This window comes from Oncorhynchus nerka, linkage group LG9b (assembly GCF_034236695.1).
Source record: "Oncorhynchus nerka isolate Pitt River linkage group LG9b, Oner_Uvic_2.0, whole genome shotgun sequence".
NCBI lineage: Eukaryota > Metazoa > Chordata > Actinopteri > Salmoniformes > Salmonidae > Oncorhynchus > Oncorhynchus nerka.
Window position 1 is genome coordinate 21,136,670 of NC_088424.1, and position 21,835 is coordinate 21,158,504.

At 43.2% G+C, this 21,835-nt stretch overlaps 1 protein-coding gene across 2 annotated transcripts; it reads left to right on the top strand.

Moving 5' to 3' along the window:
• The first annotated feature begins 323 nt into the window (after positions 1-323).
• Positions 324-21,795, top strand: ccdc24 (coiled-coil domain containing 24). 2 transcript variants are annotated; one of them, XM_029642640.2, is made up of 9 exons: positions 324-419; positions 759-893; positions 5,834-6,000; positions 12,636-12,776; positions 12,929-13,036; positions 13,363-13,417; positions 17,772-17,838; positions 19,221-19,332; positions 20,666-21,795. In XM_029642640.2, the coding sequence occupies exons 2-9, from the start codon at positions 771-773 to the stop codon at positions 21,324-21,326; spliced, it is 1,434 nt and encodes a 477-aa protein (XP_029498500.1). In that variant the 5' UTR covers positions 324-419; positions 759-770; the 3' UTR covers positions 21,327-21,795. The 2 variants fall into 2 exon arrangements, with proteins under 2 accessions (XP_029498500.1, XP_064869497.1); XM_065013425.1 differs by lacking the exon at positions 12,636-12,776.
• The last annotated feature ends 40 nt before the right edge of the window (positions 21,796-21,835 follow it).

Here is a 21,835-nt window from a genome sequence, read left to right on the forward strand (position 1 = left end):
TGTGAGCTATAGTCTACTAATTTATGGTCAAATTATGAGAAGGGGTTTTCCCCTACAGAAATAACTGTTATTCATTGTCTAGACAATATTTGAACTGCTTTGAGATAATATTAACTTCTTCTTTTTTATCGTACCATTTTATGAATTAACAGATTCATTAAGATAAATGTGGTTGTTATATAGATAATACTTATTGTTTGACTTTGTATGCAATCTTGGTAATGACATTTGAAAGTGAAAAAAAAAATGCAGCCTATTATATTTAAGTAGTAATAATGTTCTCATGGATTTCACGCCCAAAATTAAATTTACATTAGCCTGGTGTTAGAAATAATTTATTCCAAGACGAGGGAGAGTGATCTCGCGATATTTCTGCCTTGGAGACAAGAACGCTTACACTAGAAACAGAAAGCAACAAGGTAAGTTTACTATTTTTATTTAGTAGCATGTTAGTTCCTCTGAACAGTTGTAAAATGTAGAATTTAAGCACAAAAGTAACGTGCATTAAATAACTTAGTGAATGGTTTTACTGAGACGCTGGACGTTCTTGTAAATGCCCTTATTCTAGACAAACTAGCTAGCTAACATTACCCAATTCCGGTTAACGTTAGCTACCGATGCCAGGCAATTGAGGCAACCAACCCACGCTAGCATCCTTCTTGCAAACCGGCTAGGACGCAAAATACTTATAGCCCAGACATACAGTATTTCACTGACAACTTAAAATGATTCCCTCTGTTATACCTTTCAACTTCTAGATAAAGTTCCTCATGGAAGAAACCGAATCATTGTGGAATATTATCGTGGAGCATGTCCCAGAGTCAGAGCTCTCAGAGATCCGGGTCCTTCTTGGAGATGCTCTGATTGACATATACACAGAGATGTATTCAGAGGTAAGGACAAACACATCTCTGTAATGATTGATAACTGAGCATGAGCATTTTCCCAAACATCTGAATTTAGGTAGCAATCAACAATAGCTGAAATTAACACTTGGCCCCCCAAAAAGGGTGGAATACAATCGAACAACGTGAAACTATGGACATGCCATCATTACAGGCAAATCACGAGAAGGCATTTGTAGTCTTTGAAGTAGCTCTAATTTAGCTGCATTACATGAGTGAGGCTATACATACAGCTATGTAAGACTAGATCCTCAGATTGTTCCAAAACAACACACTCATTGTGGCCCTTGAGACTATCTTTAGGCATACGCACTGTTTGTTCTGGAGCCAACTACTCCTTCTGGAGATGGTATTATGTAGCCTACAACAGCTCAAAACAGGGACAGGAAAGCTGTCAGCCAAAAATGCTACACATATTTTTCATAATATTATACCAGACTGGCTTGGAAATTACAACCATTAAAAATGCAGGAATAACTTAAAATGGATTGGATAATGTTGAGTTCATATTCAAAAAGGGAAAAGAAATACGTTTGAAACCACACATTTCCTGTCTAGGTCATCATACAGTTATGTTCTGATAGGGGCAATGGTTTTAATATCCATACTAGCTCAATTAGTTCCATATTAGTTCAATAGTGTAATTACATTCAAACTACACAGGCCAAATTGCTAATAGAAGGAGACCCCTGGAATAGAGTGAATAGAGCATGCATATGACACAGGCCCTCAAATTAGCTAAGCAAGTCAGGGGACCAATAAAGGGGTTGAGAGGGCTACCCCTGTCTTGTTGAAAAGACCATTAAGGGAAAGGTAGTACAACTGAATGCCTTCAACTGAAATGTGTCTTCGGCATTTAACCCAACCTCTGAATCAGAGAGGTGCGGGGGGCTGCCATAATTGACATCCACGTCTTCGGCGCCCGGGGAACCGTGGGTTAACTGCCTTGCTCTGGCAGAACGTCAGATTTTTATCTTGTCAGCTCAGGGATACAATCCAGCAACCTTTCGGTTACTGGCCCAACACTCTAACCACTAGGCTACCTGCATTATGATCATATACCGAGTCATACTGTTTTTATACAGTATACATTCCATGGCATAGATGACATGACCAGGTGAAAGCTATTATCCCTTATTTTTTAAATTTTACCTTTATTTTACTAGGCAAGTCAGTTAAGAACAAATTCTTATTTTCAATGACGGCCTAGGAACAGTGTTCTGCCTGTTCTGCCTTGTCAGCTCGGGGATTTGAACTTGCAACCTTTCAGTTACTAGTCCAACGCTCTAACCACTAGGCTACCCTGCCGCCCCAACTTCAACATGTAAATTTGGTGTAACTTGTTAAAACCACTTCAATCAGTGTAGATGAAGGGGAAGAGAGGTTAACGAAGGATTTTTAAGTCTTGAGACAATTAAGAAATTGATTGTGTATGTGTGCCATTCAGAAGGGGAATGGGCAAGACAGAAGATTTAAGATGCCTTTGAACGGGTTAGTAGGTGCCAGGCACAGCAGTTTGAGTGTAGCTGCTGGGTTTTTCATGCTCAACAGATTCCTGTGTGTATCAAGAATGGTGCACCACTCAATGGACATCCAGCCAACTTGACACAACTGTGGGAAGCATTGGAGTCAACATGGGCCAGCATCCCTGTGGAACGCTTTCGACACCTTGTAGTCCATGCCCTGACAAATTTAGGCTGTTCTGAGGACAAAAGGGAGTGCAACTTAATATTAAGAAGGTGTTCTTAATGTTTTGGACATTAGGTTCAAGATTCTTTAGATATCCAGGAAGGACTTAATATTTCTAGTAAGTATTAGAAGGTAGCCCTATTCACACAACAAGCCTTACATTTCCCTCATTCATTTTGTTTAGCTTTTTGCCCTGTAGTAAATTAATGCTTTCCCTCAGCATTAGATCTCTAGATGAGAATCATAGTAATACTACCCAGACTGGCCTTCTCTCCATCAAGGACACCATTGTTTGAAGCTGTTCAGAGAAAAATAGCCAGCTCCTTTCAAGTTTAACACAGGATATGACACAAGACATGTTTTCTTGGATCTCTGCCAAACCATGTGGGTTTGAGCTATCATGTTCTCTAGACATTTGTAATGCCCGTGTCACTGGGTATGGTTAAGGTACAGTCAATGTTTGGTTTCTTTAATGGATAGCATGAAAAAGCAATAATTATTTTTTTAATAAAGAAAAAAACATACTTAGTCTATTTCAATTGTTTATCACATTCAACCTCTTCAATTTACATGTTGAAGTGAAGTTAACAACATGTCAATAACCCAGTTTAACTGCACTGGAGTTCCTCCCCCATTTCCTATGATGGGTTTCACTTGAAGATTTACACAGCAAGGAGCAGCTTGTTACTGTTGTTAGCATCCTGGGGGCTCACACCATAAACACCTAAGTGGAGAATGGCTGGCTGGGGCATTACAGGAAGCAGTGTCGCTGCCTGGCCGGAATTCAGCTAGACATAGTGGTAGTGTATGTGCAAAACACTGGGATCGACCGTGTTTAAAGTTCTCCTCTGGACAGCAGTGGGCTTTGAAGTTGTCCTCTCCATGGAGAATAGGAAGTGAAGGTCAGGGACCAAGTGTAGAAAACGTTAAAAGACTCCAGACTCTTCTTTACCAGCGCTGTGTCTCTACCACAGGCCAGACTATTTGCTTCACTTTTTCTCTTTCTCTTTCTGTCTGGCTTAGGGTTGCAATGGGAGGGTATATTACTGGAAACTATCAATGTTTACCAGTAAACTGCCAGTAAACCTTTTCAAGGACATCTAGTGGCCCTTTTGGGTTCTTCAGATTATCACAGGTGTCTAGAATTATCTCTGGCCCTCTGTGTGGCCTTAGCAGATGTAAAATATATAATTAAATAAGATCATTTTGAATGACAAAGCTGTAAAACATTCTGAATATAAACCATTAACTTAGTGAATTGGTGTTTATTATGAGGGTTTCAGCATGAAATATATATATATATATATATACAGTGGGGCAAAAAAGTATTTAGTCAGCCACCAATTGTGCAAGTTCTCCCACTTAAAAAGATGAGAGGCCTGTAATTTTCATCATAGGTACACTTCAACTATGACAGACAAAATGAGAAAAAAAATCCAGAAAATCACATTGTAGGATTTTTAATGAATTTATTTGCAAATTATGGTGGAAAATAAGTATTTGTTCAATAACAAAAGTTTATCTCAATACTTTGTTATATACCCTTTGTTGGCAATGACAGAGGTCAAACGTTTTCTGTAAGTCTTCACAAGGTTTTAACACTGTTGCTGGTATTTTGGCCCATTCCTCCATGCAGATCTCCTCTAGAGCAGTGATGTTTTGGGGCTGTTGCTGGGCAACACGGACTTTCAACTCCCTCCAAAGATTTTCTATGGGGTTGAGATCTGGAGACTGGCTAGGCCACTCCTTTGTTGCCCGGGCGGTGTGTTTGGGATCATTGTCATGCTGAAAGACCCAGCCACGTTTCATCTTCAATGCCCTTGCTGATGGAAGGAGGTTTTCACTCAAAATCTCACGATACATGGCCCCATTCATTCTTTCCTTTACGCGGATCACTCGTTCTGGTTCCTTTGCAGAAAAACAGCCCCAAAGCATGATGTTTCCACCCCCATGCATCACAGTAGGTATGGTGTTCTTTGGATGCAACTCAGCATTCTTTGTCCTCCAAACACGACGAGTTGAATTTTTTTTTTTTCACACTTTTATTTTACATTGCCAATATGTATTTGTTGTCAAACTATTGGCAGTTGTGAACATAGTCAATAGTTGGAAGAGTTGCAGTTGAATAAAAATAATGCCATTATTGATTTGATTATTTTTTTCATTAATTAGTGTAATGAACATGATGGGAGGCAGAGAGCTGGTTTCAAGGGCAGGGCGCAGCAGGTGTTTATTGCAAAGGACCACAGGAGGATGCAGGTAGCTGGGTCCAGTGGCAGGCAGAAGGTCATACACAGGGAGTCTAAAAAGGCAACAGTACAGGCAGGGAAAAGGCTAGTAACATAGTCTGGGAGATCAGGCAATAGGTAGTTAACAGGAAATCCGATAAAGTACAGTCAGGGAATAGGCAAAAGGCTTCGTTAGTGAGGCAAGCAAAAACTATCATACACAGGAGGATTAAATTACGGGAAAACCAGCGCTTCGAATAGAAGTGTGTCACAAAACAAACAATATCTCACAATGATGGGGGGGCAAAGAACTGAACTAAATAGTGTGTGATAATGACTTACAGGTGTGTGAACAGGTGATCAGAATTAAGGTGATTGGGTTCTGGAGAGTGAGCTGGGTTCAGGGGCTCTGTGTGTTTGAGAGTGTGATTTGGAAGCAGATGTTACAATTAGGCTATTTCCTGTTGAACCATATGGTCTATCTACTAGAAGCTCATGGACAATATGGATACAGATTTTAAAAATGTATAAAATATATATGTATGTATGTGAATATATTAAAGTTATTCAAGTATAAATTACCATTGCCATAATTACAAAAATTACTGAAGTTTCTGGTAACTTTAGTAAATTACTGGTATCTTTGCAACCCTAGTCTGGCTACAGTTTTACTACACTTTATCTTTTTCCAGAAGTAGCCACTTTAATAGCTTTTTCCCTGAAGGAAGTGTTTTTAAAGAATAGGGTTTAAACTTGTTGGGGGAAACCAGCCAACTGAAAACACATGCAGTAGTTTTATGCCCAACAGTGCCCAGAACTAATTAGAACACCTCCATTATAGGATGTCTATGGGCCAGGGTCTCAATTGAATATCATGTACATTTCGCAGGCCTTTCTGATACTGTATCTCATAATTCATAATGACTCATCACTCTTTATTGTTATCCTAAAGTTACACAGTGTTGTGTCCTGATGTCCTATCCCGTGTCTCCCCATGTTTCCTACTGCCAGGTCACTATGTGGCAGCAGATTTGGCAGACGTTGCGCCTTAAACAGGGTAACAGGCCGAAGGCCCCTCGCTGCCCCCTGGCGGACCCCCCTGCTATCAAGGAGCTGCTGAAAGCTGAGATCCAACTGCTGCTGGCCACCGTGAGAGAGAGAGCAGCCCAGGAGGGCAGGTGAGAAGACTCCTGTGTGATTTAAAAAAAAAGACTTAATGCATCCCAAATGGCACCCTATTCCCTATATAGTGCACAAGTAGTGCACTATGTAGGGAATTGGGTGCCATTTGGGACAAAACCCATTACTATGCATTTACAATGCAGTTTCTTAAGTCCTAAGTAACAACAACATGTTTATGGCCTATTAATCATTGTTGCCAACTTGTTTGAATATCAGCACAAGAAGCCCTGGAAGAAAATACTATTATAACGCTGTGGGCATTCCTTCCCCTTCCTTTTATTGTTTTCTCTTCACGTTGGAATTGATAAAACATTCAGTAAATTGTCTTACACCAACACTTCTTCTTATATCACGATGTTTGATTAGCCTAGTACTTTAATTTTTGTGATAAAAATATGTTAACATTTTCATTCATCAGACAGAGGACCAAGGAGAACGTGACGTTGTTGGGATGAATGTCTGGATCTCGTTTCCCAGGCCATGCTTCTTCTCCCTGTCTTTCTCTCCCTTCCTGTCTCCCTGCCGGTCTTTGTTAGTTCCAGGTGATAAATGTTCAGACCCCATTAGAACCATTGAGACTTTTATTTCCACTGGAAAAGGGTTGGGCCTAGTAAATAGAACAAAGTATAGGGAATACCTAATCAGTTGCACAACTGAATGTATTCAAATGAAATGTGTCTTCCGCATTTAACCCTGAATCAGAGCGGTGCGGGGGGCAGCCTTAATCAACGTCCACGTCATTGACGCCCGGGAAGCTGTTGTTGGGGGTTAACTGCCTAGCTCAAGGGCAGAACGCCAGATTCTTTCCATCTTGCCAGCTTGGGGATTTGAACCAGCAACCTTTCGGTTACTGGCCTTATGCTCTTAATCGCTAGGCTACCTGCCGCCCCACTAAAAGATAGTAGAAAATAATGTCACCAAAATGTCTGCAAATCTCCCACATTTAAGTACTGTTCTATACTGTGTAGCCTAAAGGAACAAGCCTCCCAGATTTGATTGGACTTTGTATGCCAAATGTGAGCCCCTATTTTTATACCTCCCACTCAACAATAGTCCTGCATCCGGATGAGCCCGTTTTGTTGCACCCGGATGAGCCCGTTTTGTTGCACCCGGATGAGCCCGTTTTGTTGCACCCGGATGAGCCCGTTTTGTTGCACCCGGATGAGCCCGTTTTGTTGCACCCGGATGAGCCTGTTTTGTTGCACCCGGATGAGCCTGTTTTGTGCAACAAAAAGCAGTAATTTACAGGTACCTATGTGAAGGAAGGCCTTTTCCATCTCTCAGCAATCGGTAGGAAGCTCTGAAGAATGTAGCTCTGCCTCAACTCTTCCCGTATAATTAGAATTGTGTGACTTTTTGGTGGGTAAAATCAAACAATTACTAAAGATTGTTTCCAATTTATGTGACGCACCAGTTCAGTATTTTGGCAGTGGCTATCTCACAAAAAACTAATTCATAGCTGTATTGTAACATAAAATCAGACCGCCTTATCTTCAACATCAGATTTTGCTGAGACTATGAGACTATTCAAGGGTATTCTATGAATGTGTATCCTATTTATAGTTATAGAACCAAATCCAACCATTGAGGGATTATTTCACTTAAAACAAACCCCGGCGGCACTTACAGTCCTGTGTACAGATCAACGAGGTGAAGACTTTGGGTATCAGTGCCATGTTAACTCTGCTGCCACGTTATGCTTTGAACATCTGCCCAGTTCCAACCACCCTGCTGCCTGCCGGTTGGTCCTGTTGGTCTCTGCCTCTGCCCTGTGTTTGTGGGTGTGTCCCAAATCAAATCCAATTTTATTTGTCACATACACATGGTTAGCAGATGTTAATGCGAGTGTAGCGAAATGCTTGTGCTTCTAGTTCCGACAATGCAGTAATAACCAACAAGTAATCTAACTAACAATTCCAAAACTACTACCTTATAGACACAAGTGTAAGGGGATAAAGAATATGTACATAAAGATATATGAATGAGTGATGGTACAGAGCGGCATAGGCAAGATACAGTAGATGGTATTGAGTGCAGTATATACATATGAGATGAGTATGTAAACAAAGTGGCATAGTTAAAGTGGCTAGTGATACATGTATTACATAAAGATGCAGTAGATGATATAGAGTACAGTGTATACATATGAGATGAATAATGTAGGGTATGTAAACATTATATTAGGTAGCATTGTTTAAAGTTGCTAGTGATATATTTTACATCATTTCCCATCAATTCCCATTATTAAAGTGGCTGGAGTTGAGTCAGTGTGTTGTCAGCAGCCACTCAATGTTAGTGGTGGCTGTTTAACAGTGATGGCCTTGAGATAGAAGCTGTTTTTCAGTCTCTCGGTCCCAGCTTTGATGCACCTGTACTGACCTCGCCTTCTGGATGATAGTGGGGTGAACAGGCATTGGCTCGGGTGGTTGTTGTCCTTGATGATCTTTATGGCCTTCCTGTGACATCGGGTGGTGTATGGTGGAACCCTATACCCTACATAGTCTAGGGCTCTGGTCAAGAGTAGTGCACTATGGCTGTGTTTACACAGGCAGCCTAATTCTGATCTTTTTTTCACTCACTTTTTCACTCTGAAAAATATTTGATGTGAAAAGATCTGATGTGATTGGTCAAAAGACTAATTAATGGAACAAATATCAGAATTGGGCTGCCTGTGGTATGTCTAGTCAGTTGGGAGTAGGGTGCCATTTGGGATGCAGGCTGTGTGTATATCCCCCATGATCCCCTGTCTTTGATTAACTAATTAAGACGTCACTGTAAATCAGCTGAACTCCTTTCAGGACAAAACTGCTGGATTATTTCCCTTTAATATTGCTCCAGGTTTGGGCGTTTCTCTTTTTCCTTGCCAAATTCTTCCTACCCAAAGGAAACTGTTGAGTTGACTCAATACCCTGCAGCCTAGGGCTTTTTAATGAACAAGGGTATCTCAGTAGAGCAGCTAGAATGAATCTTTCTTTGAAAGTGAACTGATTTAATGGACCTGGTTGGCAACTGTTTGGACCACCTCTCCCCTTGTGTGGTCGTCCCTCCATGCCATTGTCTTTGTGATTTTGTGGTTGGCTTTCTCAGTGCAGCTGCACCAGTTCCATTATGGAGAAAGAGAGGGGGTATGCTGAATTCCCATTGATTAAAGACCCTACTCTGAATAAATAGGCTTCAAATGGTGGTTTGATTTCTGAAAGCGGGCCCAAGGAGGTCCTAAATTCTCAGAACGGAACTAGCATAACAATTGGAGCTGGGAAGTGGGTTAAAAGTAGTTGTGTGTGTGTGTGGTGTAATGTATTTTACAGCCGTAGATGATCAATCTTCCAGGATGGATGGGGATTTGAACAGACTTTTTTTGTGTATTGTTAACATGGTGTGGTTTTTGATGTCGTGGCGGGCATCTATGCCATATTTGTTAACTGAGATTAGGACTCCTTCTCTCCCGGGGATTAAGATACTTAGTGATCTATACTACACTGCCTCACAATGTAGCCTTTGTTCCTGTCATTACAGCTATACCGGGTAGCTCCACAAGCAGCCTGTCACTGGAATGGGACCGTTACATCTACTCACTTCCCCCCTCCACACACTCTTGATTTATTCACCACACACCACATAACCGCAGCTGCAAACAACACCGATACAAAGTCACAAGCACAAATATTTATAACTTCTGATTGGTCCCCCCTTCTGAGTCTAGGATAAATAATCAATCTCTGTTGCTGTGTTATCATCCCAGCTTGAGTCTGGAACCTTGGTACTCCTCCACGCCTCTCACAGGACTTCTTATCAGACAGGAGAGGCCTTGGAGTAAGGGAGTACACATTCTTGCAGTCTACCACAGTCCACTAGATAATTCTTCTTCTCATACACAAAGAGCATAAACCTAACAATACTTTCAATCCCTAATAATATGTATAAACTGTAGATTCATATTAAGAGCATATACAGTAATGGTAAAGAACAGTGAAGATATTAGACAGTGAAGATATTAGACAGTGTTATAGAATAGTAATTACAATCTATCAGCTCTAACTCCAGAAACTTTGCTCCTATTCAACCCTTATAGCATAATTATTGGCCTCAGAGACAGGCCCTCTTTGTACTTTCTCTCTGCCCAAATACAATGCACATGTTCCATCTAACCCATAACACAATAATACATCTACTAGGCTAATTATACAATTATAAACAGATCAAAACTGGCTCAAGTCCGTAGCCAACACTATGCTACGGCATTGTTACTTGGTTGGGTAACCTGACAGTACAGCTCAAAGCCTAAATCTTGAGACTGACCAAGACAGCAGGGAAGATTACAGGTATGACACTTCCCTCCAGGAGACCATCCTCAGACAGGCCATTAAGGTCATATTGGACCCCACACATGCACTGAACGTAGAGGACAATACATTATTATCATATATCAAAACAGGCCGTGGTCTAGAATGTTGGCTTTGACCAAAAGGATAGGGTGTATTTTGTAAGCTTCTTAGGGGGGTAGCAGACTAGCTGCCTGTTTTCCACTTCGATTGAGCTGTATTTCTACATAGTGTGATTTCAAAAAGGGGGGTTGGGCATGCTTGGCCAGCATCTGCAACAGCCTTTTTTCTGGAGATCAAAAGCGTTTCAGCAGGTGCAGGTAAATGGTAGTGTCCACTCTGTGGCAGCCTCCTGATTTAAATCACTCAGCGTAGTAACACAACATCCCCACTTTGACGCAGCTGAGTGTTCTCAACCATAATCCAACAGACCTCGTTCCATGGCAGGTGACTCTTGGAAGCAGGACTGCTGCTGCTCTCTCTTGCGCTCTCTCTCCTCTCCATCGCTCTCTCTCCTCTCCATCGCTCTCTCTCCTCTCCATCGCTCTCTCTCCTCTCCATCGCTCTCTCCTCTCCATCGCTCTCTCTCCTCTCCATCGCTCTCTCCTCTCCATCGCTCTCTCTCCTCTCCATCGCTCTCTTTCCTCTCCATCGCTCTCTTTCCTCTCCATCGCTCTCTCTCCTCTCCATCGCTCTCTCTCCCTCCATCACTCTCTCCTCTCCATCGCTCTCTTTCCTCTCCATCGCTCTCTCCTCTCTCCATCGCTCTCTCCTCTCCATCGCTCTCTTTCCTCTCCATCGCTCTCTCCTCTCCATCGCTCTCTCCTCTCCATCGCTCTCTCCTCTCCATCGCTCTCTTTCCTCTCCATCGCTCTCTCTCCTCTCCATCGCTCTCTCTCCCTCCATCGCTCTCTCCTCTCCATCGCTCTCTCTCCGCTCCATCGCTCTCTCTCCTCTCCATCGCTCTCTCTCCCCTCCATCGCTCTCTCTCCTCTCCATCGCTCTCTCTCCTCTCCATCGCTCTCTCTCCTCTCCATCGCTCTCTCTCCTCTCCATTGCTCTCTCTCCTCCCATTGCTCTCTCTCTCCATCGCTCTCTCTCCTCTCCATCGCTCTCTCTCCTCTCCATCGCTCTCTCCTCTCCATCGCTCTCTCCTCTCCATCGCTCTCTCCTCTCCATCGCTCTCTCCTCTCCATCGCTCTCTCTCTCTCCATCGCTCTCTCTCCTCTCCATCGCTCTCTCTCCTCTCCATCGCTCTCTCTCCTCTCCATCGCTCTCTCCTCTCCATCGCTCTCTCCTCTCCATCGCTCTCTCCTCTCCATCGCTCTCTCTCCTCTCCATCGCTCTCTCCTCTCCATCGCTCTCTCCTCTCCATCGCGCTCTCTCTCCATTGCTCTCTCTCTCTCTCCATTGCTCTCTCTCCTCTCCATCGCTCTCTCTCCATCGCTCTCTCCATCGCTCTCTCTCCATCGCTCTCTCTCCATCGCTCTCTCTCCATTGCTCTCTCTCCTCTCCATCGCTCTCTCCATTGCTCTCTCTCCTCTCCATCGCTCTCTCCATCGCTCTCTCTCCATCGCTCTCTCTCCATCGCTCTCTCTCTCCATCGCTCTCTCTCTCCATCGCTCTCTCTCTCCATCGCCCTCTCTCCTCTCCATCGCCCTCTCTCCTCTCCATCGCCCTCTCTCCTCTCCATCGCCCTCTCTCCTCTCCATCGCCCTCTCTCCTCTCCATCGCACTCTCTCTCTCCATCGCCCTCTCTCTCTCCATCGCCCTCTCTCTCTCTCCATCGCCCTCTCCATCGCCCTCTCCATCGCCCTCTCCATCGCCCTCTCTCCTCTCCATCGCCCTCTCTCCTCTCCATCGCCCTCTCTCCTCTCCATCGCTCTCTCTCCTCTCCATCGCTCTCTCTCCTCTCCATCGCTCTCTCCTCTCCATCGCTCTCTCCTCTCCATCGCTCTCTCTCCTCTCCATCGCTCTCTCCTCTCTCCATCGCTCTCTCTCCTCTCCATCGCTCTCTCTCCTCTCCATCGCTCTCTCTCCTCTCCATCGCTCTCTCTCCTCTCCATCGCTCTCTCTCCTCTCCATCGCGCTCTCTCCTCTCCATCGCGCTCTCTCCTCTCCATTGCTCTCTCTCCTCTCCATCGCTCTCTCTCCTCTCTCTCTTTCTGCGTCACTGCTTTAATCTTTTCAGCATGGGAGTCATGAAGATGCATGAAGATTAGGACGGGGGGGTTTGTCATATTATCCCTTCCTGTCTGACTCCTTCACAGTATGTTGGGGGTTATTTGTATGTATCTATTTACTTTCAGGGATGCAGACGCAGACTTGTTCCGGTACAGTCCTAGTGTGGTGAATTATGCCTTGGGTGTCCCGAGCAACCGTTGCGACACTGTGAATAGTAGGCCTACCTCTAGTGGAATACAGTTCAGCCAGAGTCAACATGTAGGAAGGTTAGTCTAACTGTTAAGAGTTAGAAACATTCCCACACTCTAATACAAATGTTACAACACAAGAGGAAAGCGTGCAGCTGAAAACACACATGGTGTATTTCTTGTTATCTGTCATATGGATAGACCTTAGACATGCGTTTCTGGTTCCACAGGTCCTGTTCACAGAGCTCAGTCACTTCTACTACCAACCAAGATGACATTGATGCCATGAGACACATGCTGAACATCACCCACATCGACGACATTGTGGCCCACCTCAAGTAAGTGACTAATTCCATCAGAGCAACTGTTTAAAAAAAATCAAAGTAGAGATTTGTAGGCAATAATCCCTATAAAATGCAACCCATTTGAAATTAGTATTGTGATAGACAGTAGTAGTTTTAGTACAGTATGTCTGGCTGGGGGAGAGGAGGAGGGGTGGAGGGTGGAGGACAACCTGCCCTCTCCTCTCTCCATCCCCCCACAGAACAAAAGCCCCCATTGTAAGAAAATGAATACCAGATCTTAGCATGCAGAAGATTCAATAGTCATTAAATGCTATGGTTTTAGAATTTGACGAACAGTTGTGTCCTCTCCTCACTACCAGATCAGTCCTGTCAGAAGAATGCAATGTGCTGAAAAGCCAAGTACAGTTTCTACAGGTAAGATTCGGTTTGATTCCAGTCAATACCAGATAGTTATTTTGGAATTGTTTTTTTTGTTCCAATTTAAATATTGCCTGTGTTCTGAGAAAATGTTCTGCATGTGCAGTAGTCTGTGCTTGCACTGAGATACAGGGTATGCTGTACCAAGGGTCTGAGCTATAGCCAAGGCCATGAAAATGAGAGAGCCAGACGATAATATGTATTTGTATTTATTATGGATCCCCATTAGCTGCTGCTAAGACAGCAGCTACTCCTCCTCGAGTCCAGCAAAATTAAGGCAGTTTATACCATGTTAAAAACATTACAGTACATTCACAACAGATTTTACAACAGATTCTTAAAATATATATATATATATATATATATATAAACACTACAGTTCAAAAGTTTGCGGTCACCTAGAAACGTCCTTGTTTTTTAAATAAAAGCACCTTTTTTTGTCCTTTAAAATAACATCAAATTGATCAGAAATACAGTGTAGACATTGTTAATGTTGTAAATGACTATTGTAGCTGGAAACGGCAGATTTTGAATGGAATATCTACAGAGCCCCATTATCAGCAACCATCACTCCTGTGTTCAAATCAAAATCAAATTTTATTTGTCACATACACATGCTTAGCAGATGTTAATGTGAGTGTAGCGAAATGCTTGTGCTTCTAGTTCCGACAATGCAGTAAGAACCAACAAGTAATCTAACTAACAATTCCAAAACTACTGTCTTATACACACAAGTGTAAGGGGATAAAGAATATGTACATAAAGATATATGAATGAGTGATGGTACAGAGCGGCATAGGCAAGATACAGTAGATGGTATCGAGTACAGTATATACATATGAGATGAGTATGTAAACAAAGTGGCATAGTTAAAGTGGCTAGTGATACATGTATTACATAAAGATGCAGTAGATGATATAGAGTACAGTGTATACATATGAGATGAATAATGTAAGGTATGTAAACATTATATTAGGTAGCATTGTTTAAAGTTGCTAGTGATATATTTTACATCATTTCCCATCAATTCCCATTATTAAAGTGGCTGGAGTTGAGTCAGTGTGTTGGCAGCAGCCACTCAATGTTAGTGGTGGCTGTTTAACAGTCTGATGGCCTTGAGATAGAAGCTGTTTTTCAGTCTCTCGGTCCCAGCTTTGATGCACCTGTACTGACCTCGCCTTCTGGATGATAGCGGGGTGAACAGGCAGTGGCTCGGGTGGTTGTTGTCCTTGATGATCTTTATGGCCTTCCTGTAACATCGGGTGGTGTAGGTGTCCTGGAGGGCAGGTAGTGCAGACCTCACTACCAACTGGAGAGCCTTACGGTTGTGGGCGTAGCAGTTGCCGTACCAGGCGGTGATACAGCCCGCCAGGATGCTCTCGATTGGGCATCTGTAGAAGTTTGTGAGTGCTTTTGGTGACAAGCCAAATTTCTTCAGCCTCCTGAGGTTGAAGAGGCGCTGCTGCGCATTCTTCACGATGCTGTCTGTGTGGGTGGACCAATTCAGTTTGTCTGTAATGTGTATGCCGAGGAACTTAAAACTTGCTACCCTCTCCACTACTGTTCCATCGATGTGGATAGGGGGGTGTTCCCTCTGCTGTTTCCTGAAGTCCACAATCATCTCCTTAGTTTTGTTGACGTTGAGTGTGAGGTTATTTTCCTGACACCACACTCCGAGGGCCCTCACCTCCTCCCTGTAGGCCGTCTCGTCGTTGTTGGTAATCAAGCCTACCACTGTTGTGTTCCAATGACACATTGTGTTAATAGCTAATCCAAGTTTATAATTTTAAAAGGCTAATTGATCATTAGAAAACCCTTTTGGAATTATGTTAGCACAGCTGAAAACTGTTGTTCTGATTAAAGAAGCAATAAAACTGGCCTTCTTTAGACTAGTTGAGTATCTGGAGCATCAGCATTTGTGGGTTCGATTACAGGCTCAAAATGGCCAGAAACAAAGACTTTCTTCTGAAACTCATCAGTCTATCCTTGTTCTGAGAAATGAAGGCTATTCCATGCGTGAAATTGCCAAGAAACTGAAGATCTCGTACAACTCTGTCTACTACTCTCTTCAAAGAACAAAGCAAACTGGCCCTAACCAGAATAGAATGAGCAGTGGGAGGCCCCAGTGCACAACTGAGCAAGAGGACAAGTACATTAGAGTGTCTAGTTTGAGAAACCGATGACTCACAAGTCCTCAACTGGCAGCTTCATTAAATAGTACCCGCAAAACACCAATCTCAACGTCAACAGTGAAGAGGCGACTCCGGAATGAGTTGCAAAGAAAAAGCCATATCTCAGACTGGCCAATCAGAAGAAAATCTTAAGATGGGCAAAATAACACAGACACTGACAGAGAAAGATTAGAAAAAAGTGTTATGGACAGACGAATCTAAGTTTGAGGTGTTCATATCACAAAGAAGAACATTTGCGAGATGCATAAAAAATGAAAAGATGCTGGAGGAGTGCTTTACGCCATCTGTCAAGCATGGTGGAGGCAATGCGATAGTCTGAGGGTGATTCGGTGGTGGTAAAGAGGGAGATGTGTACAGTGTAAAAGGGATCTTGAATAAGGAAGGCTATCACTCCATTTTTCAACGCCATGCCATAACCTGTGGACGGCGCTTAATTGGAGCCAATTTCCTCCTACAACAGGACAATGACCCAAAGCACAGCTGCAAACTAAGAACTATCTAGGGAAGAAGCAGTCAGCTGGTATTCTGTCTATAATGGAGTGGCCAGCACAGTCACCGGATCTCAACCCTATTGAGCTGTTGTGGGAGCAGAAGTGCCCATCAAGCAAATCCAACTTGTGGGATTACCTGATTACCTGAACAAATTGACAACTAGAATGCTGTAATTGCTGCAAGTTGAGGATTCTTTGACGAAAGCCAAGTTTGAAGGACACAATTATTATTTCAATTAAAAATCATTATTTATAACCTTGTCAACATCTTGACTATATTTCCTATTCATTTTGCAACTCATTTCATGTATGTTTTCATGGAGAACAATTGCTAAGTGACCCCAAACTTTTGAACTCTAGTGTGTGTGACGCTGGGCCAATTGTGCGCTGCCCTATGGGACTCCCAATCACGGGCCGGGTGTGATACAAGCCTGGAATCCAACCAGGGTCTGTAGTGACAACACACATCTCCAACCCACTATCACACGCAGGACACATCTCCTGAGATGTGGGAACTAGGATAGGCTAGAACAGAGACAGTTTGTCAGTGTTTGATCTGTTAGGGATGTTTATTCCACAATTTCTGTGCTATGTTAAGCGCAATTCAAAGGCATACTGAAAAGTAGTTGACAGCAATTTGTACAAATATAGGTATAATGTCCCACTTCCCCGAATGGGCAGTCTACGGTAATGACTAAATATTTCCTCGAGCTTGGAAAGTATGTAGACTAGTTGACATGGTCCCAAATAGAGGTCACATAACACTGGTCTCCGTAGGAGAAAGATTAGACTGAGAAGGTGGTGTCGAGTGTTGTCCTTTTACCACTGCAATAGTAGGCTGTATTATTGTCACAGTAAAAGGGCTGCCATTTCTGTGAAGCAGGGTTTGGGTTTCAAGTCGACGATCCTTTGAGAAGCTGTGGGCTGTGTACATCCCAAATATTACCCTATAGTGCACTACTTCTGATCAGAGCCCAATGGGCCCTGGTTAAATGTTGTGCACTACATACGGAATAGCGTGCCTTTTTGGAGTTTACTGCCAGTCTGGTATTCCATCTCCCTTGGCAGCAGCCTGAGCCAGGGTATAGTCTAACCACCCTCCTCTCAGACCTCACATCTAAAATGAATAGCCTCCTCTGTAACTAGATCCCTCTCTTCTTCTGTTTGTTTGCATTTCAAAAACCAAGACGATCCGCTAGGCACTCGACAAGCCTCCGCTAGCTAGACAGTGGGAAGTGAGGATGACGGATAGCTCCATGATACGTCAGTGGCACACAGTGAGACTTCGCATAAATGCCTCAAAGCAAAAAGCATGGCTGGGGGCAGGGAGGGAGGCTGGTGGTGGGGCTCCTAGCTATTACCATTCATGACCAGTAGTATTGTAAAATGAGGACAGATATGACCTGGCTGCCAGCAGAGTAAAGACCCTGTTGGTTGGAACTGTGGTTGATGCACTGAGTCTGGATATAGATGTTGAAAGAGAGACCAAAACCTTATGGAACGAACACTGCTGCTGCTGAATCGTTTAGTGGCTTGTTCTGCATGTAACACCCCTCTCCATCCAGCTTCCTTATTTGTCATTTGTTATATTATTACAGCTTAACGGTAGCTGGCTCCGGTAGTTCACCTGTTCTCTGGTGTCTTGTCTGTGGGATTTGTTCCTTGCAGGAGAGTGTGGAACAGGAGCACCAGACGCAGCATGATGTCACTGAGGCTCCAGAGCCCACTGTAACAGGTGAGTGAAACACTTACAGTACAGTTATATAGTATTTGGATTGAACAATTCTTGTAACTTTACCAACATTCTCAGGTTTTAACAGAAATCCTATTTGGAATATTCCTTCAAAATCCAGCAATTCTCCAACCTGGATTTTCCCCCCAAAATGTGGGGAAAGTTACTGTAATTTTGCAACCCTAACAGTAATACACTATCCTGGTTGACATAACAGATGTATATTTGGCCAGCTGAACACCAGAACCCAGAGTTAATAGAGATGACTGGGCTCAGATCCATAATAGTATCACGAGTTCTTCCGTAACATGTGAACTACACTGTCCTGACAATGACTGTCGGTCCCTTTTGAGGTATACATTAGTGTCCTAAGTCTTTTGACATGCAATGCACACTTCCTAAAAATCACTTACCAAAAACACAGTTGCTTTTCTTTATTGATGTATTGACCTGACATAAATGACAGAGTCCTGAAATTTCTGCTGTATCTAGAAGTAATTTAGATAAATTGAGCCTTACTACCATCTAGTGGTTTATTGTTGCAAAATATTTCTTTTTTACATTTTGTAATTTCAAATAACCAACAGAAGCCAATGTTGTCAAGATCTAATCTGCAACAAATATAGAAAAACATTGCAACTTGAGTAAGTAGAAACAGTTAATGAAACTCCAGAAACACATCATCAGGTGAAAAGGGTAATGGTCAATAGAGTGTTAATTGAACTCAGTCAACAGGTATTACCTCTCCCCTCTCAATGTCCTGTTATCTGGGGCTTTGTGTCCTGGCGCTAATTTCAAACAGGCCGACCCGGCTTTCAGTCTTCTCACCATTTCCAATCGGATTGCGTGGTGTTATTAAACTTGTCAATCCCATGGCATTGTTTCTCTGTCTAGTTGATTTGATCCAGAGTTGAGCCTTGCTGTTTTCTTCTCTGTTGCAGAGTAGAATGAATCCCTGGGAGGGTGTCTTTCTGACCGACATCATTTGTAGCTTAATTAATGCGCTTTAAATTCAGGCCTGTCACTGTATACATCACAATGCCACCCTATTCCCCATGTAGTGCACTACTTTGGCCTCTGGTCAAAAGTAGTGCACTTAAAAGGGAATAGAGTGCAGCTTGGGACGCCACCACAGTCACCAAGCCACAGCAGAGAAGAGCAGCTGCCTATAGGGGTAATCTGAACTCTTCTTCCTAGAAAAACTGCTCCACCACACCAGTCATTTATTTCCTTTTTTGCTAAGAGCCTGTGTGTTGGTGGTGGCTGTATGTCTTTCTGCCATTGGAAGTGTGGGTTGGAACCTGGCCCTGCCTGCCTGCCTGCTCTAGAATTGTGTTGTAGAAATGTGTGTGAGTGATTTTCTCCTGGTGTGGGTTGATTTGCAGAGCTTAAGAAGGAGAGGAGAGCCATCCAGATGGATATGAAAAGGCAGAGCCTCAGCCTCACCCACTGTCCCTCCTCCTCCCCTGTGGAAACAAGCCTGCAGATCAGATCCAGGTTGGCCTCTAGTCTGCCTATACTCTCCTTTCTAACTAAAACAAAATACCTATTTTACCACTTTCTGTTCTGTGGATTTACAGGCATTTTTTTGTCTGAAGGTTTACATGTGTACTTCCTAGACAAGAAAAGTTCATATTTGGTGAAGCATCATATTGCAGGGGCTCTATTCAATGACTTAGAATATGTGGACAACTACAAATACCTAGGTGTCTGGCTAGACTGTAAACTCTCCTTCCAGACTCATATTAAGCATCTCCAATCCAAAATTAAATCTAGAATCGGCTTCCTATTTCGCAACAAAGCCTCCTTCACTCACACTGCCAAACATACCCTTGTAAAACTATCCTACCGATCCTTGACTTCGGCGATGTCATTTACAAAATAGCCTCCAACACTACTCAGCAAACTGGATGCAGTCTATCCCAGTGCCATCTGTTTTGTCACCAAAGCCCCATATACCACCCACCACTGCGACCTGTATGCTCTCGTCAGCTGGCCCTCGCTTCATACTCGTCACCAGACCCACTGGCTCCAGGTTATCTACAAGTCTCTGCTAGGTAAAGCTCCACCTTATCTCAGCTCACTGGTCACCATAACAACACCCACCCGTAGCATGCGCTCCAGCAGGTGTATCTCACTGGTCATCCCCAAAGACTGGAAAGAATTGCAAAAATCGCTGAAGTTGGAGACTTATATCTCACTCACTAACTTTAAACATAAACTATCTGAGCAGCTTACCGATCACTGCACCTGTACACAGCCCATCAGTACATAGCCCATTCATACAACCAACTACCTACCTCATCCCCATTTTGGTTTTATTTTTTTGCTCTTTTGCACACCAGTATTTCTACTTGCACATCTATCAATCCAGTGTTAATTTGCTAAATTGTAATTACTTCACTATGGCCTATTTATTGCCTTACCTCCTTACTTCATTTGCACACACTGTATATAGACTTTTCTATTGTGTTATTGACTGTACATTTGTTTATGTGTAACTCTGTGTTGTTGTTTTGTCACACTGCTTTGCTTTATCTTGGCCAGGTCACAGTTTTAAATGAGAACTTGTTCTCAACTGGCCTACCTGGTTAAATAAAGGTTAAATAAAAATAAAAATCCGTATTGAGGAAGTTCAGCACTAGAGTGTGATTGAAATTTAAAGGCAATGTTCCCGCGTTAGCGTAGACTGCATAGATGGTAAACACTTCATGTCGTCTCAATCGGATGTCGCCTTCACATTTTTATCGCGCAATCTGTAACACTTCACATATACAGATTGAATAGAGCCCGACTTTGAAGGTTTTAATGGTGTTGTTGATCTTCTCAGGTCGACTGGATGGACAGGTTTTCCTGCAGATGAGACACAGAGACACTTGATCCCTGTGGTGGCCACCAGACCCCATCCTCCTCATACCAAGCCACCTCTAGTAACATCTCTAGTAAGGAGTACTCCTCCATTAGACAGGATGAGAGGCCAGCCACGTAGCTCACCCAACACCAGAGAACCCAGCCCTCTCCAACCGTCTAAATATGAACAGCTAAGGACTTACAACCAGAGCTCTGAGGCTTCCCACACCTGCAACAGAGGACCCACCACCACCGAAGACAGGGACAGCTACCTACCACCCCTGGTACTCTCTGCCAGTACAGTAACCAGCCTTGAACCCTACCTTAATCCTCCCTCAGAAGAGAGAGTAAAGGGCAGAACTTGCAGGCGTAGTGGTCAGACTGTGACTGAGGGAGCTCAAAGACATGATGACTCATGGTCAGACTCAGTGAACAGCTGGCCCTCTTTATCCTCTGGTGGACACTGTCCTCTAGGCTCCTCCACACAGCCTCCTGGGAGCAAAGGGAGCTGTGAGCAGATGAGCCCCGTAAGGATGTTCCACCCTGCTCCCCCCACCATGCAGAGGCCAGCCAGTAGAGGGCAGAGTGTGGCCAGGCACATGTGTCTGCCACAGCGGGACAGCCTGGTCAGCTCCTTGTGAACTGAACTCTTTACTACAGAAGAAGATTGTTTTTTTGACCAATCAGATCTGAAAAAGATCTGATGTGATTGGTCAAAAGACCGATTTAGTGGGAAACGTATCATTATTGTGCTGCTTGTATAAAGGCAACCTCTGATACTGTAATATATGTTCTAGCTGCAGTCTGGTCAATGTATGAGATATCCTCACAAACATGTATCTTATCACAGGTCAATAGTACTCATACTTGTAAAAGGGATGTCGTAATCTCTTTAATATAAAGAATGAGTGCTGGCATTGGCTAGTCTTCCACAATGAGACAAGAGGCACAGGGATGTTATATGGTGATTTTCAAGAGACTGGTAGAAGACCTGAAAGAGAACAAGACAATATGGTTGAATGCTTTTGAAATGATTAAACATTTGATCTACATATTCAACCATTTAATGAATGCATTTTGAATAAATATGAATGTATTTGGATAAATGTTCATATGCCTCTAATACATGTTTTATTACGGTTCTGCTTTC

Bases quoted from the DNA above. Each gene is read 5' to 3' on its own strand.
- ccdc24 (XM_029642640.2), top strand. From the start codon at position 771: ATGGAAGAAACCGAATCATTGTGGAATATTATCGTGGAGCATGTCCCA. The intron at 894-5,833 runs GTAAGGACAAAC...TCCTACTGCCAG, and splicing joins ACACAGAGATGTATTCAGAG to GTCACTATGTGGCAGCAGAT. The intron at 19,333-20,665 runs GTTGGCCTCTAG...TGATCTTCTCAG, and splicing joins AGCCTGCAGATCAGATCCAG to GTCGACTGGATGGACAGGTT.